Genomic DNA, 16,401 nt, shown 5'->3' with positions numbered 1-16,401 from the left:
CATATGGACCTCCGCCGGTATAACAGCTTCACTCCCATAAGCTAGTTTAAAAGGGGTTTCTCCCGTCGGAGTTCGTGTGGAAGTCGTCCTATAGGCCTAAAAAAACACCTGGCAGCTCGTCCGGCCATATCCCTTTTGCCCCCTCAAGCCGAGTCTTGATGATTTTCAACGAGGGATCGGTTTGGCTACTTCGCTTGCCCATTTGCTCCGCGGATGGGAGGGTGAAGAATAGTGATTCTTGATGCCAAAATGATTGCGTAAGTCCCCGAAGGGTGCGTTGTCAAATTGACGTCCGTTGTCGTATACTAATACCCCGGTACTCCGAACCTTCGCATAGGATATTCTTCCATACAAAATTCTTCACGTTCTGTCGAGTGATTGCCGCAAGAGGCTCGCTTCTACCCACTTAGTAAAGTAATCTATCCCTACCACCAAAAACTTCATTTGTCGGACTCCTATGGGAAAAGGACCCAGATATCCAGTCCCACCGTGCGAAGGGCCATGGGGCCGTCATTGGGGTCCGATACTCCGACGGCTGCCTGGGCACATTGCTATAACGCCGGCATTGATCACATACCTTGACATAGGTTTTAGCGTCTCGCCCGCATTGTTGGCCAATAGTAGCCTAAGACTGACGATCTTATGGACAAGTGGACCTTGCCCTGAGTGATTTCCACACGATCCTTCATGAACTTCCCTCAGAACATAGTTTGACTCGTCAGGAGCCAAGCATCTTAAGTAGGGTTGGGAAAAGCCTCGCTTGTACAACACCTCATTTATGAAGACATACTTAGCCGACCTGACCCTTAACTTTCTCGCTTCATCCTTGTCTTCTGGAAGCCTCCCATCTTTGAGGTAGATTATTATCGGATTCATCCAATTTTCTCCTCCTATCTCCGCCGTATGTCGTGGATGTCTATGCTCGGCATGTACCGGATGTCGCGGAACTCGTCTACGACCCCCGCCGAGGCGGCTTTTGCCAAGGCGTTCGCTTCGCATTCTCTCCTCCCGAGACTGAATAAAACTTATGGCTGAAAATTTCCGGGCAAGGCGTTTCACTTTGTTGAGGTACTTCTTCATTCGATCCTCTTTGACATCACACATCCCATTTACTTGGTTAATGACTAGTTGAGAGTCTCCTCTGATTGTTAACGATTCCGCCCCTAAGGACTTGGCCAATTCCAACCCCTTGAGTAGAGCTTCGTATTCAGCCTCGTTGTTGGTAGTTGGATATTGCAGACGGACCGCATACTCCAACTTGTCGCCTTCAGGGGACTTCAGTACAATTCCAATCCCTCCTGCATACAATGTGGACGATCCGTCCACATTAACCACCCACATTTCATTTCCTTCGTCCTTGTTCAGGTCGTCCTGACTGGGGGTGAATTCTGCAATGAAATCTACCAACGCCTGCGCTTTTATCGCGCTCCTCGGGAGGTACCTGACATCAAACTCGCTAAGCTCAACGCCATCTGACCGCAGCCGTCCAAAGCTTCCATCTTTCTCATCTCCATTTTTATGGGATGGTCTGTCAGGACGTTGATGACATGTGCCCGAAAATAATGTCTTAGCTTCCGGAAGCCGTGATTAGTGCGAAGGCTAGTTTCTCCATCATCGGGTATCGTCCTTCGCCCTCTCATCGCGTGGCTTGTGTAATAGACCGGCTTCCGGATTCTCCCCTCTTCTCCGACTACCGAGCTTATCGTGTGTGGGGACACCGCCAAGTACAAGTACAACTCTTCCCCGTGTACGTACTCGGACTCAACAAATGGTGCGGTCATCGATATGTCTTCAAGTCTGGAAGGCCTTCTCGACACTCGTCCGTCCATTCAAAAGTCTTCCTAAGGATTTTAAAGAATGGTAAGCATTTGTCGGCAGCTTTCGATACGAACCCGTTGAGGGCGGCGACTCGTCCGGTAAGAAGATTTGGACTTCCTTGATATTTTTCGGTGGCTCCATTATCGCATCGCCCCGGATTTTATCCGGATTCGCCTCAATTCCTCTGTGCGACACCATAAACCCCAAGAATTTACCCGATGAAACCCCGAAAGCACACTTGCTCGGATTTAGTTTCATGTGGTACCGTCGCAATGTATCAAAAGTTTCTTGAAGGTCGTCAAGATGTTTATCCTCGTCCCGGCTCTTCACCCATGTCGTCCACATAAACTTCCACATTTCGTCCGATTTGAGGACGGAACATATGGTTGACCAGCCTTTGGTAGGTCACCCCCGCGTTCTTCAGACCGAAGGGCATAACCTTGTAGCAATACAACCCTTGGGTCGTGACGAATGAGGTCTTCTCCTGATCCGCTTCATTCATCTGAATCTGGTTATACCCTGAGAAAGCGTCCATAAAGCTAAGTATTCGTGACCCGCCGTCGAGTCCACTAACCGGTCAATGCGCGCAACAATGGGTAGCTATCCTTGGGCAAGCTTTGTTTAGATCGCTGAAGTCCACGCACATCCGCCACTTGCCATTGGCTTTCTTAACCATGACTACGTTCGCCAACCGACCTTCCGGGTAATGAACTTCTCGGATAAACTTCGCGGCGACCAACTTCGCACCTCTTCCTTAATGGCATTGTCTCGCTCGCAGCAAAAACTCTTCTCTTCGACGCACTTGGTTTCAAATAGGGGCACACGTTCGTGCTATGGGTAATGACGCTCGGATCGATGCCGTGCATGTCCTCATGACTCCATGCAAAGACATCGAGGTTTTTCTTCGAAACCGAATCAAAGCGTGCTTTGCCCCCTCTTCCATGCTCGCCCCAACTCGAGACTTCTCGGGCTGGTTATCGTCCAAAGGACGTCCTCCAATGCTTCAAAGGCTCGGCCACAACCCTCCTTCCGTCTATACTCATCGCCCGCATGTGCTCGTCCATGGCCGCGATAGCTAAGTAGCATTCCCCGGCAGCCAACCTGGTCTCCTTGTACCTAGCCTACTCCGTGCTCGGCCGGGAATTTGATGGACGGTGGTAGGTAGAGGTTACCGCTTTCCAAACTGCGTTCAAAGTTGGCCTTCCAATAATCGCATTGTATGACGACGCACAATCAACAACAAGGAAATTCACCTCCTTGGCTATCTGCTGCGGATATGTTCCGACGACCACTGGCAACGTGATGGTGCCTACAGGTTGCACCTTCATTCCTTCGAATCCTACCAACGGCGAGTTCACTGGTCGAAGCTGATCTCGTCCTAGTCTCATTTGTTGGAATGCGGGGTAGTAAAGAATGTCTGCAGAGCTGCCATTGTCTATCGCACCTCTCACGGTCGTGTAGTCAGAGATGAGTAGGGTGATGACTATCGCGTCATCGTGTGGGTGGTGAATTCGTCCTGCCTCCTCGTCCGTGAAAGTAACAGCCTGCTGGTCCACTTCCCTCGTCCTTGAAGGTCGTCCAGACTGTTGGATGTTCTACACCACCTTCAGGTATGTCTTTCTTGACCTGGACAACTGCGCCGTCGAGCTTTCTCCTATAATTACCCTTATTTCTCCTAGTGGGGGGCGTGATGATTCTTCCACCTTGGCCTTCATTTTCTCATCTCTCTGGTCTCGTCTAAGGAAGTTCCTCAATTTCCCCTGTCTAATAAGATTTTCTATCTGCTGCTTCAAGTCAAAGCACTCATCCGTATCATGTCCATGGTCCCTGTGAAAACGGCAGTACTTGCTCCTATTACGCTTGTTGGGGTCCCCCTTCAATTTGTCTGGCCACTTCAAGGACGGATCATCCTTGATCTGCATAAGAACCTGCTCTAACGGCATAGTCAAGGGCGTATATTGCTGATTCCTCGTGGAGGAACTGGCCTTCTTACCATCCTTATCTTTTCTCTCGTCTACTCGAACTTTCTTTGGACGAGGTCCCTGGTCCGGATAGCGATGGTGGCCCATTTCCGAGCGCTCTGCCCTTTTTCTTTTCTTGGCTATGATAGCGTCTTCAGCATTCATAAAATTCTGGCTGAATGGACAAGCTCGCCCATAGTTCTGTGGTTCCCGCTCGTAGAGCTTATGAATGAACAAGTCGAATTAACCCCATTGTGGAAAGCGGCCAGCAATAACTTGTCATCCATCTCGTCCACTCGTTAAGGCTTCTCTGTTAAACCGGTGATAAAAGACCGCAAACTCTCATTGTCCCCTTGCTCTATGGTCAGCAGGCTAGAGGATGAACGCTTGTGACGCTGTCCTCCAATGAAATTGTTGACAAACAGTTTACTTAGTTCTTCAAATGATTCCACTGAGTTTGGGGGAATCTTGCTGAACCACACTCGCGCTGGTCCCTTGAGTGTGGTGGGAAAAGCTCTGCACATGATCTCATCTGGGACCCCCTGTAGGTGCATGGTCGTCTTGAAAGTTGCAATGTGATCGCAAGGGTCGCGATTTCCATCGTACGAGTCTAGAGAAGGCATTTTGAACTTCGGGGGTAGAGGGTGACTGTTGATGGAAGCTGTGAAAGGGGAGTCCGTTCGGTGGACCATATCATCTACTGGGTTTGCTCGCCTCATATTTTCCCTCATTTCCTCCATGGCTTTTCTCATCTGGTCCATTTCTTTTTCCAAGTGTGGCACCCTTCTTGAAGCGGCACCCCTTGTTTGATCTTCGGACTCTACATTTTCCCCTCCTCCTTCCTGACTTGGGGCCCTTCCCTCCGTATGTCCTTGACGCCTCCTAAGGTTGATCTCCTTATTCAACTCTTGGTTCTGACGCGTCAGTTCTGCCATAGCGGCAGCCATGGATTGTATGTGCTGAATAGAAGGCGGTTGCATCACAGGTGCCGATCTACGATCGCGAAGGGGATTGCTGGAAGCATCCCTACTCTCCTGGTGGCCTGGGCTGGTAGCCTTTGATCTTGTTTGAACCATTCAGCATTTTGTCTGGGATAAAATAACTCATTTTCCCACAGACGGCGCCAACTGATGATGCAAAGAAGATCAGTAGACTGGATGCTTCGGACTTGAAAGGACTACTGGTTCGTTCTGCGGCCTGAAAAAAGAAAAGCGAATCAAAGGCGACCGGGCCGCCTGCCGAAAGCCCTCCGATGGTGAAGTTAGTTTTTCTCTCCATATTATGAGTTCCAACTTTTTTGGTGTCAAAATGAACGTACCTTGGCCTTGTCGAGACAAACCCCTTTTATAGTGTCCTTACAAAAAGCGGTTATCAAGATTGGAACTTCTCCTAGATTCGAGGAGAGGTAGGAGTCAAGTGTAACTTGCATAACCGTTCGGGAGTTATGCTTCGTTGCTCAACGGATACACGGCGGTTATGCGTGGGATAAGGGATTGTCACGCCATGCCGGGAGATTTTCCCTAAGTATGGTACCTCGTCCCTGGCCGAAGTATAGTACCCTCGTCACCCGGGACCCCTTGAATGTGTCGGTATGCGCAGAGGGGCAGTTTCGTCTAACCGACGAATTCCTTCAGGACGAGGTTATTGGCGTTCTGGACGAGTGTATCCTTCTGGTGATGCTTACCTCGTCCAGAACTCTTCTTACAAGGACGAGGTAATTCTGGGTAAGTTCCTGAGGGTGTTTACGATGGTAACCGGGTTATGGACGACCTTATGGACGACTTGGAGATAGGCTAAATCAGCACCCTATCATTTACCATTCACAATGCAATCTAGCCGAAACAATATGTATATATAGGTGCCAGATTTGACAAAATAGGCCGCAAATTTTATTTAAATTCCGAAACTGCACTTTCTTATAATCTCGCCCGGAATGGAACAAATATTAGGTTGTAGGCTTGTAGCTAGCCGAATAGGCTTAATTCAAGCCACATTTTCACACTTACAACATCATGTGTGAATAGTACCATTTATTGCTAAAAATTAAAAACTGAAAATACTATAGTAAAATAATTTTTAAATGAATAAATAGAGCCATGTGACTCAATTTTAATGAAAATTTTATTGAAAAAAGTATTTGTGAGTCTTGTGAACAGTACACGAAATCCATTGAGTTGGACGTAGACACAACTGAAAGTGAGTTTCAACTCTATCCAAATCCAACCGTAGTTCATCCTAGAATACGTTAATTGAATCCTCTTTCTTTTGTTAGGTAGCTAAGTACTTGGAGTCTTTATAAAGACTATATATATAAGAGCATCCACAGCAGATGTTGCAAAAAAAAAAAAAATGCCATTTTGCAATACCAAAACCCTACTTTATTATTTTACCACATCATTTTACAACATCTCATTTATCAGATATTGTAAAATTCAATTCTATATATTAAATTAATATTTACTACACAATAAAATAATATATTATCTCTACCTATTATCATCAATGACAACGACAACAACAACATCAACGCCGATCAACAGCAGCAACAACATCAACAGCAACAACAGCAACAAACCAACACCAACACCAACAAACCAACAACATCAACAACAATAACACCAACAACACTAGCAAATTCCAAATCCAAAAACCTCAAAAAAAGAGGGAAAAAAAAAACTCGATTGATCAACAAACCAGAGATGAAAAAACGCCGACCCAAACTCAACCAACAATCAACCTAAAACCCTAGCCCAACTGACCCACAACGCCAACCCAAAACCCACATCGAAACCCATCCCAAATCTCACACCCACAACCCGATTAAGAGAGATCTGAAGGTAGGCGGTGAGGGCTGTGGATGTCGGTGGCGAGGGCTAGAGCATGAGGCGGCGAGCTGTGGAGAATGAGATCGGCGGCAAGGACTGGAAAGTGAGGTGGCGAGATTGGTGCCAACTTTCTTAAGAGTGATCTTGATCAACCTTCTTGAGTAGGGAGGAGAGGGAAGAGATAGAGAGTGATAGAGAGAGAAGAAATGAGATAAAGTCACAGAGAGAGAGATATCAGTGGAAGAGGAGAGAGAAAAATGTAATAAAATAATAATATTTCATTTTGCCATTGTTGTCTGTACCGTGGCATTTTTGCCACGGTACTGTTGCAATATGGCATAATTTTTGTGATTTGCAACATCTGATAAAACTCCATTTTTGTGTTTGGTGTGTCAAATGTGCCAAATATTTGGCATTTGACACATTTAGCACATCTGCTACGGATGCTCTAAGTGACGTGTAATGGTATATGACTTTTTGTAGGTTGAGTGTTATGGTGCATATATTTTTAAAAACAATAATGAGAAAATTATTAAGTGGTTGCCAATTCTATTCCAATTCATTTTGCTAAATTTCAACTGATATGATGATATTAGTCAATATGTAAACAAAGCTTTTCTTTTCTTTTCTTTTTTTTTTGATAAACGCATTTGCTTTTTTTTTTTTTTTTGGCCACTTTACTCACCTTTTTTTTTTCATTAAAAATGTTTTTTTTATTCACTTTACTCGTGACATGTTATGTAACAATGATATTAAGATTATACATTATTTGATCATGAATTGAAAATTTAATATGGTATAACAAAATGTCATGAAAATCTATTAGGTTTATGTATTTGTGTTATATAATATTAGAGGTAGCCTTGAAATAGTAAGTCAGTATAGACCGACACCAAAATATTTCATTCTAATAGACAATGGATTAGAATTGGAAACTATGTTGTACACTTAATTGTCAACACATGATTCGTATCATGAATCAATTTTTTTATTTTTCAGTATCGTCTATTATATCATATCGTATTGTATATCATAAGATACACAAACATTAAATAAAATTATAAAAGATTATAGATTTTCATTATAAACTCGGAATATACTCAACTAATGACCAATTTAATCATTACTTATGTAATAATATTAGATAAATGCTATCTAAATAAGTCAAATTAACATATATTTATAACATACACATTCAAATTGATTAAACTCAAAACTAAAAATATATGATATATGAGCTAAAATAATAATTGAGTATTGCTACAGTCACAAACTATTTTACAATATTTTTACAAAATGTTGATGTGACCAACCTCTTATTGGTTTTCATGTAGGCCTACCATTAATATCACATTTTCATTTACCAATAATTACTCATCACATCAACAATTTGTAAAATAGTTTGTATCTCTAGCATTATTCATAATAATTTATCTTCATCATCTTGTCTAATCAACTTCATCTAAGTCAATAATATCATCATAGTCATCATCTTGTAAAATTATTTTTTTTTCATTGACATTTTCTTCATCATCATTAGCACTTACTGTATCTTTTCTTATTCTTTTATTCTAATAATTTTTTCTCTATATTTCTTCTTGGCATTATAACTTCTTAGACTTATAACAATGATAACAAAAATAAATAAAAAATTGTTATATTTTCATTTAATACATTATTCATAGCATACAAAACAAATTTGTAAATATTAAAGTAAAGTGTCAAGTGTACATGTAGTCCAAATTTTGTAGAAGAAAGAGAATACTAGCAAGAAAAACCCATGGATATGTTATTTTATTGGACTCAATTAAGTGTCCCAATAATTTTATGTTAAAAAAAAGTCTAATAAGTTGTTTAAATTAAATAGAACCACAAATTTGAACAAAAAACTCATTTTAAGCCCCTATGTTTATGTATTGTATGATACGTATGATTCAATGATACAATACTGTGAGGATACTTCCCCAATTAATCGGATTTATCCGCTTTGGGGAGCCAGTCCCTCACGGTTTATCGGCTCGTCCCCGAGTGCAGGCAGGATTTTCACCTGGACCAAGGGCTAGACCTTGTAATCGCAGGCTTGACACCAAGTCCCACATCGGTTAGAGTTCCCTCCCACACATGGTTTATAAGCTTCTGGAGCGACCATGTGTGTACCACCACTTGGTGTCAAGCCTGCGATTACAAGGTCTACCCTTGGTCCAGGTGAAAATCCTGCCTGCACTCGGGAACGAGCCGATAAACCGTGAGGGACTGGCTCCCCAAAGCGGATAAATCCGATTAATTGGGGAAGTATCCTCACAAATACGATTTATAAGATATGTACATATGTATTGTATAATTCTTGAACACTTACAATACAAAACTTTTTTGTGCACAATACATAATGCATATCGTACAATACTGACAACTATTTTAAAATTTTCACCATTGGATTATAAATTCTATATGTTCTTAACATATATGCCAAATTTCATTCCAATCGTATGTTATTTATCATTTGATTCGTAAGCTTATCTTTTATGAATTATTTTAAATTATAAAAACTTGAATTTTAATAATTGATTGATGACACATTTCTACTGATATTTGATTATCTTGAGATTTTACAAGCATGGAGAATATACAAAGATAATGTAAATCCAGCCATGAATTTGTCAAAATTCACATTCAATTAAAAAAATATTGAGTGGTATAATATTGCTTAAAGTTATATCAGGTATAACTTTAACCTAACCCATATTGAGTGATGTAATATTACAAAGGATACCACATTACTACTAGATTATCACTCAACCCCTTATAGTCTAGTTTCTATAAAAGCAAGAAACTTAATTATAGTGGTTAAAGATTATACTAAGTTGTACATTCCTCGATAATGAATGAGAAATCTTTTCATTTATCAGAAGTGGACGCTGTAGGTTGAAATTATTTCAAAACAAAAAATTTCAATCCATCAAAATAAAAATTTTGCATTTATGTTAGTGTATTAATTAATTTTTTATGTATTAAATGAGATAAATTCATTTTCATGTGTTAATTATATATCTATACATATTGCACTAATTACTTATATGGTTTGTAGATCTTTATTAGGGTTTAGGATGGTTTGTAGATCTTTATTAGGGTTTAGGATAGTTTGTTGATTTTTTTTTTTTATTAAGGTTTAGGGTTTAGGATTTAGGGTGGTTTTTTAATTTTATTTTACTATGGTTTAGGGTTTAGGATGGTTTGTAAATTTTTTATTAGGGTTTAGGATTATTTTTAATTAAATCTTTCAATAGTTCCAACCTTTTACTCTCAGTTTGGCAACTCCAATACCAAATAATCCCCCTCTCTCTCTCTCTTTTTGTTGTTCTCTTTAGAAAATTTACACATATCATAAAGTGATGATAAACTTTCATCTCAACAAAATTCTGCCAAATGACTCAAGTATAAATATATAACAATTTTTACAACTACCGAAATACATATTTTGATTTGTGATAATAAAAGTATATCACTGACATATATAAAAATAATATTACTCCAATCACAATTTACTATATTGGTTGAATAAAGGATTTGAGGTTCAATTTTCGTTTATACAAAAAATCGATAGGTGTCTTGGTCTGATAATAATGAGCACAATTATTAGAAGCGGACGTCATAAGTTGAAACTTTATAATAATAAAAAATACAGGCAAAAAACAATTTTGGTCCCTACATTTTAGAGTTACAATCAATTTAGTCTATATATTTTGATAGTAGTTAATCTAGTCCCTGTTATTGTCAACTTACAATCAATTTGGTTCTTACAGTTAACTCATTAATGAAAAATTCTTATATGACTAACGGTGTGCACTATTAGCATGCCTAATGCTGACAAGTCAAAATCTTGAACCATCAAACAACCCAAACCCTTACACCATCACAGATCAAAGAAAAAACCTAGTGGGTAGTCCAAGCAAAGTAGAGATAGAGCAAGAGAGCAAGGAGACCATCTCAATGGTGTCTCATGGCGGTGAATGGTGAGGGATGAGAGTGACTGGCCATGGTGTATTCGTTGCCATCAATGGTGCCGCTGTTGATGATTGAAAGCAATTGTCCGATTTGGTCCTTCTTTGCTTGGGCTTCATTGACAATGATGGTGTGAGTATGTAGTATTGTGATGGAAGACAGACAAAAATGCAGGGATTTGAATATGCGGTGTGAGAGTTTGAATGTGCGTTGATATTTTTTTATGCATGAATATGAATGTTTGATGATATTCTTTTAGTAATGAGTGGCTTCGGTTTTAGCAGTTCCATAGGAGGAATTCTTTTTTTTTTTTACATTTTTTATTTTGTTTTTAATTTTTTAAATTAAAATATTAATGTGGTACCGTTTAACATTAATTAGTATTTTTTTATTATTATATAAGTAACCACATCAACATTAAGCATACTAATAATGCATACCGTTAGTCATGTAGGCGTTTTCCGTTAGTGAGTTAACGGTAGAAACCAAATTGATTGTAAGTTGAAAATAATAAGGATAAAACTGACTGCTACCAAAATGTGAAGATTAAAATGCTGTTTTTGCCAAAAAAATATTAACAATTGTGGAAAAAAAAATTGAGAATTTTTTTTTTTTAATGTAAAACTCTAGGACCGGAGTGTCTTATTTATTGCATATTCACATGCGTGATGAGATCACGGTGATCTTACAACCACATTAGTTTATATATTTAGCCCCAAAAAAGTCACAAAAGTTTGCTCGGGCAATTTATCTCTTAAATTTTAACATAAATGTTGAACTATATAATCATGACTGGTTAGCTACTTACTTTATAGTTGTATTGTGAAGAAAAATATGCCACGTATGTAGTTCAGTTCTATATCTTTTCAAATGAAATTAGTATAGGAGGCACTGTCTTTTGGAGGCTATGCAATAAATATGTGAAATCTAGATGCTATTTGGTACCTACTTTTAAATAATGGTTTTCAGTGTTTAAACAATAATAACACTTCTGACGCGTATTTTTATAACACTCAAACACATATTTCTACAACATTGAAAACTGAACAACAATACTTAAAAACTACTACTAGACAGGCTTATAGTAACAATGAACAGGAAATGAAAGATAATTACTGCCTTTTTTAGGTAGAAATTATTGCTTCAACTCTTTTTTTTTTTGGAGAGGGTTCCTTCTCTTTTGGAAATAAAAAAGTGACATTAATAATTAGCCTAAATAAAAATTACTAATACATTATCATCTACAATTTGTTAATGAATATTTTATGAAAACATTGCAGATATAGCATTACTCTTTTCTTTTTCTTTTTTTTTCTTTCCTTTTTTTGGATGAAAGTTGTGGGTTGCCTCTTGAAATATGTGACAGGACATAAGGGTATCTCCAAATTGTGTCGCATCTAGTGGAAGAAGGAGGATGTATACATCCGAAACATAATATACTTTTGCATCAAGAAGAGGAATTGAAGCCAAAATGTCTCAAGTAACTCTACACAAATAAATTTTTTTAACAAAATGTTTCAAAATTATCAAGATAAAGATTTTTTAATGGTAAATAATAAAATAATGTTGGTGATAAGAATGCATAAATAAAAATAAATAAAATCGTGTCAACTAAACTATTTTGAAAACTGAAAAATATTATTTGTAACATTATTCAAATCTCCATGTTTTTGTTTGTGCTGATTTCAAATGGAATTAATAAACCATTAAACCTGTTAAGGATATGGGTATATTATGTGTTAATGCAATGGTCTAAGCGATCCAAATATATTGTAAATCCATGTAAGGCTAACGCTAACTCCTATAGTCTTTTTAAATACCCTACTTGGGGTTTGTAACATACAATACAAATAGTAAGATGTAGTCGCTAAAGATTTTATCTCATGAATATAGGTTGTTATGCTAAACCATGTAATCTTTGTGTTCTTTTTCTCTCATACTTCTGCATCTCAACATCAATTTTATTTTTCACTTTAATTCAACAAAAACATCCACGTTGAGCCACTTTTGGGGTATGCTCCCTTTTATTAAGAATCCTCTAATTCTCTTCCGATCTTTATCCATATGGACGACACGTGACGGAGAAATAATCTTATCGTAAAAAACATGCCACATCCAACATAATTTTTTTTTTTTAAAATTCTCTCATTCACACATTTCAACAACCTCCCTTAGAAAACCCATGTTAATTATTATTATTATTATTATTATTATTATTATACTTGAATCCAATTAGTTCAATTTATAACTCATATTTATTATAAGAAAAACACTAACACTACTACAAAAAATTTACAAACTAATATGACAAAAATATGATTGGTGCCACATCAACACACAATAAAAAATTAATTTTTGAATTATATTTTTGTGATTTGTGAAATGTGAATTTGTGATGTTTGTATAGTAAAGTCTATAGCATCCCTACCATCACTCTTACTACAAACAGAGGAGAAAGTACTTTTAAACAAATTGTTTGAAGGGTGACAAATTTTGATAAACAAGTTTTAAACTCTATTAAGAGCAATTATATTAGTGGATGTATAATAGAATAATGTGTACAATTTATTCAGTTTTGTCTATAAATATCTCACATCAATCAGTGTATAATTATGTAAATTTTCATATTTGCTACCAGTACTATATAAATTACACGGATACCATTCATTTTCCATTTAATTTTTTAATATTTTTTTAAGTAATTTTTTTTTTTTTAGAGAAAATTTTAATCTATGGTGCCTGTTCTTGATGATAGGTCTTTATCATCAGATATTTCTTTAAGTATTCTAATGATGAAGAACATGAATGGATAAAAAAAAGTAGAATTTAATGCTAAAATAAACATGAATTTTTGGATGCCCTGATTGAAATGGTCTACGAAACTTTTTTTTCCCCTCCCAGTGCATTTTCAGAGACCAACAAGATGTCAAACCATCACTTTTTACCAGGCCGACGTATCTAAAAAATTAGATGCTTTCTAATTTTCCATATGCATGGCAAGCGAACGTGATTACGTGAACAGGAAAAAATCCCTCAAGGCACTAGCTAGAGCAAAGGCAGTTTCTCGAGCTCAGAAATTAAAACATTGTAAGGATGGTACCTCTACTTCTTCTTGCTTCTTTTCTTCTTCTTCTCCATGCGTATCTTCGATGGCCGAGGAGGCGGGCCTTATCATGCCCCCCACCTCGCCATGAGGACTATTGCATGGAACTGTCAGGGTGCTGGTAAAGCCTCGACAGTTAGAGCTCTTAAGGAGCTAATCCGAGAATCAAATCCGGATATTGTTTTCCTCTCTGAAACAAAGATAAAATCTCCAAAGATAAATAAGATTTGTGATAGGTTAAAGTTTGTAGACTCGTGGTGTGTTGATTCTAATGGGAAATCTGGTGGTCTGGCCCTCTTTTGGAGACTTGGTGTTGAGTTAGAAGTAGTTTTCTCTGATAAGAATATGATAGTTGCTTTAGTTTTTTCGGACCCCCCTGAAGCCCCATGGCTTCTTTTTGTCATCTATGGTCCATACCAAAGGTCCAAAAGGAAAAAATTCTGGGAGTTGCTAGAGAATATGGTATCCTCCTTCTCGGGGCCTTGGGTTGTGATTGGGGATTTTAACTGTATTAAGCGGGCAAAAGAGAAATGTGGTGGCAGAGTAGTGGCAGAAAGCTCAGTGAATTGCCTTAAGGATTTTATGATGAATACAGGTTCTATTGATCTTGGATTTATTGGTCCATCCTTCACATGGTCTAATAGAGGTGGAAGGCTTTGACAATATAAAAGAAAGAATGGACCAATGTTTGTGTGATCAAGAGTGGCAGACCTTATTCCCCATAGCTGGGGTCAGACACCTGTGAAATTCCAACTCGGACCACAATCCAATCATGCTTGATACTCATTTAGATACTCAGGTATTATCGCGCCCATTTCGTTTTGAAGCTATGTGGACTAAGGAGATGGAAAGTTGTGCAGTGGTGGAAAATGCTTGGCAAACTTGGGTGGAGGGTTCTCAAGGCTTTAAGCTAGCTAAAAAGCTTTCAGTGACCTCTCGTGATCTCTTACGGTGGAATAAGGAAAATTTTGGGAATACAAAAGAAAAATCAAATCTCTCCAAGACGAAATTAAGAAGATTCAACAAGTCGCTCCTTCGAGAGAGAACTTGAACCTTGAAGCCTCTCTAAATTTAGAGCTAGATGATTGGTTAACTAGAGAAGACTCCGCGATTACGGCGAAGTCTAGAGAGTTGTGGGTTAAAGAGGGGATCGTAATTCCAAATTTTTCCATCTCTCAACCATCATTAGAAGGCGAGAGGAATTGCATTTCGTAGATTAAGTTGGATGATGGGTCGTGGATTAGAGACCGAGAGGATATCCAAAGATATTTTTAGAAAATTTCTCCACTCGTACAATTCTAGCCATCCTCAATTCCCCGAGAATCTTGAGAATCTCATTCAACCTTGTGTTTCGAATGAAGAAAATCGAGCTGTAGAGTCCCCTCTAGAGATGAGATCAAAAAAGTAGTGTTTGGGATGAAAGCCCTTAAAGCTCCAGGTCCAGATGGATTTCCAGCCCTTTTTTATAAGCATTACTGGGATATTGTGGGTGATCAACTAGTTCTTGCTGTTCAGAGCTTCTTTCGTAATGGCTGGCTTCTAAAAGATTTCAACAAAACCTTCATCTCCCTTATTCCAAAAAAGAAAGGTGCGCATAATTTTAATCATTTTCGTCCTATTGGTCTATGTAATGTTTGCTACAAGGTGATATCGAAAATTATTGTAAATAGAATGAGACCTCTTTTAAATAAAATGGTGGATCTAGCCCAAGTGGCCTTCGTTCCTAATAGATGGATTAACGAAAATGTGGTTCTGGCTCATGAGATTGTGCACAGCTTCAAAAACACAGGGAAGAAGAAGGGCTACCTTGGAATCAAACTAGATTTCCAAAAAGCCTACGATAGAATGGAATGGAGCTTTCTGGTGGCGGTTCTTAATGCCTTTGGTTTCAGCAGCAGCTTTACTAATCTCATTCATCAATGTATGTCTTCAGTTGAATTTTCACTTCTATTAAATGGGGGTCAATGCCCAAGTTTCTCCCCCACCCGGGGTCTTAGACAAGGAGACCCTATATCGCCATATCTATTTATTCTAGGTAGTGAAGTTCTCCTCAGGCTTATAAATAGGGAAATTGCTCTAAAGAAGCTTTCTGGTGTTAAAGTGTCCAGCACCGCTCCTCCCATTTCGAAGCTATGTTATGCTGATGACATCATTTTGTTCTGCAAGGCAAAATCGTCTAAACTTGCCACCCTCAAAACCTGCTTGGAGAAATATTGTTCTTGGTCGGGCCAGTTAATTAGCAAGGAAAAATCTGGTTGTTTCCCATCTAAAGGGGTGAGCTCTCAATTTATCAGTCATGTGAGATGTAGTTGGGGCCTTAATATTTTGTCACATAACACCTCCTACCTTGGTGTTCCTCTCTTTCTCTCTAGGAGTAGGAATCAAGATTTTAAATACATTAAAGAGAGGTTGGATAGCAAGCTTAGTGGATGGAAAAGCAAAAATTTGTCTTGGTCCGGTAGAGCAACTCTTATCAAATCGGTGGCCCAAGCCATTCCAGTTTACGCTATGTCGGCCATCCAGCTCCCGAAAGGTCTTTGTGATCAACTTGATGCTTCAATTCGTAGATTTTGGTGGAATCCTAAATCTAAGTCGGGTTCTTATTGGACTCCAATGTCTTGGTCATCTCTTTGTTGGCCCCAAAAGGAGGGAGGCTTGGTTTCGGGAATCTCGGGACTTTAACCAAGCTCTCCTC

At 38.8% G+C, this 16,401-nt stretch overlaps 1 protein-coding gene across 1 annotated transcript; it reads left to right on the top strand.

Annotated features, from left to right (window-relative positions):
* Positions 1-13,793: 13,793 nt before the first annotated feature.
* On the top strand, positions 13,794-14,366 carry LOC142639320 (uncharacterized). The gene has a single exon (XM_075813523.1). The coding sequence runs from the start codon at positions 13,794-13,796 to the stop codon at positions 14,364-14,366; it is 573 nt and encodes a 190-aa protein (XP_075669638.1).
* Positions 14,367-16,401: the final 2,035 nt, after the last annotated feature.

The sequence above is a fragment of the Castanea sativa genome, chromosome 6 (genome assembly GCF_040712315.1).
Source record: "Castanea sativa cultivar Marrone di Chiusa Pesio chromosome 6, ASM4071231v1".
Classification (NCBI taxonomy): domain Eukaryota; kingdom Viridiplantae; phylum Streptophyta; class Magnoliopsida; order Fagales; family Fagaceae; genus Castanea; species Castanea sativa.
The sequence above is the reverse complement of the archived record's forward strand: the minus strand, read 5'-3'. Positions and strand labels throughout refer to the sequence as shown.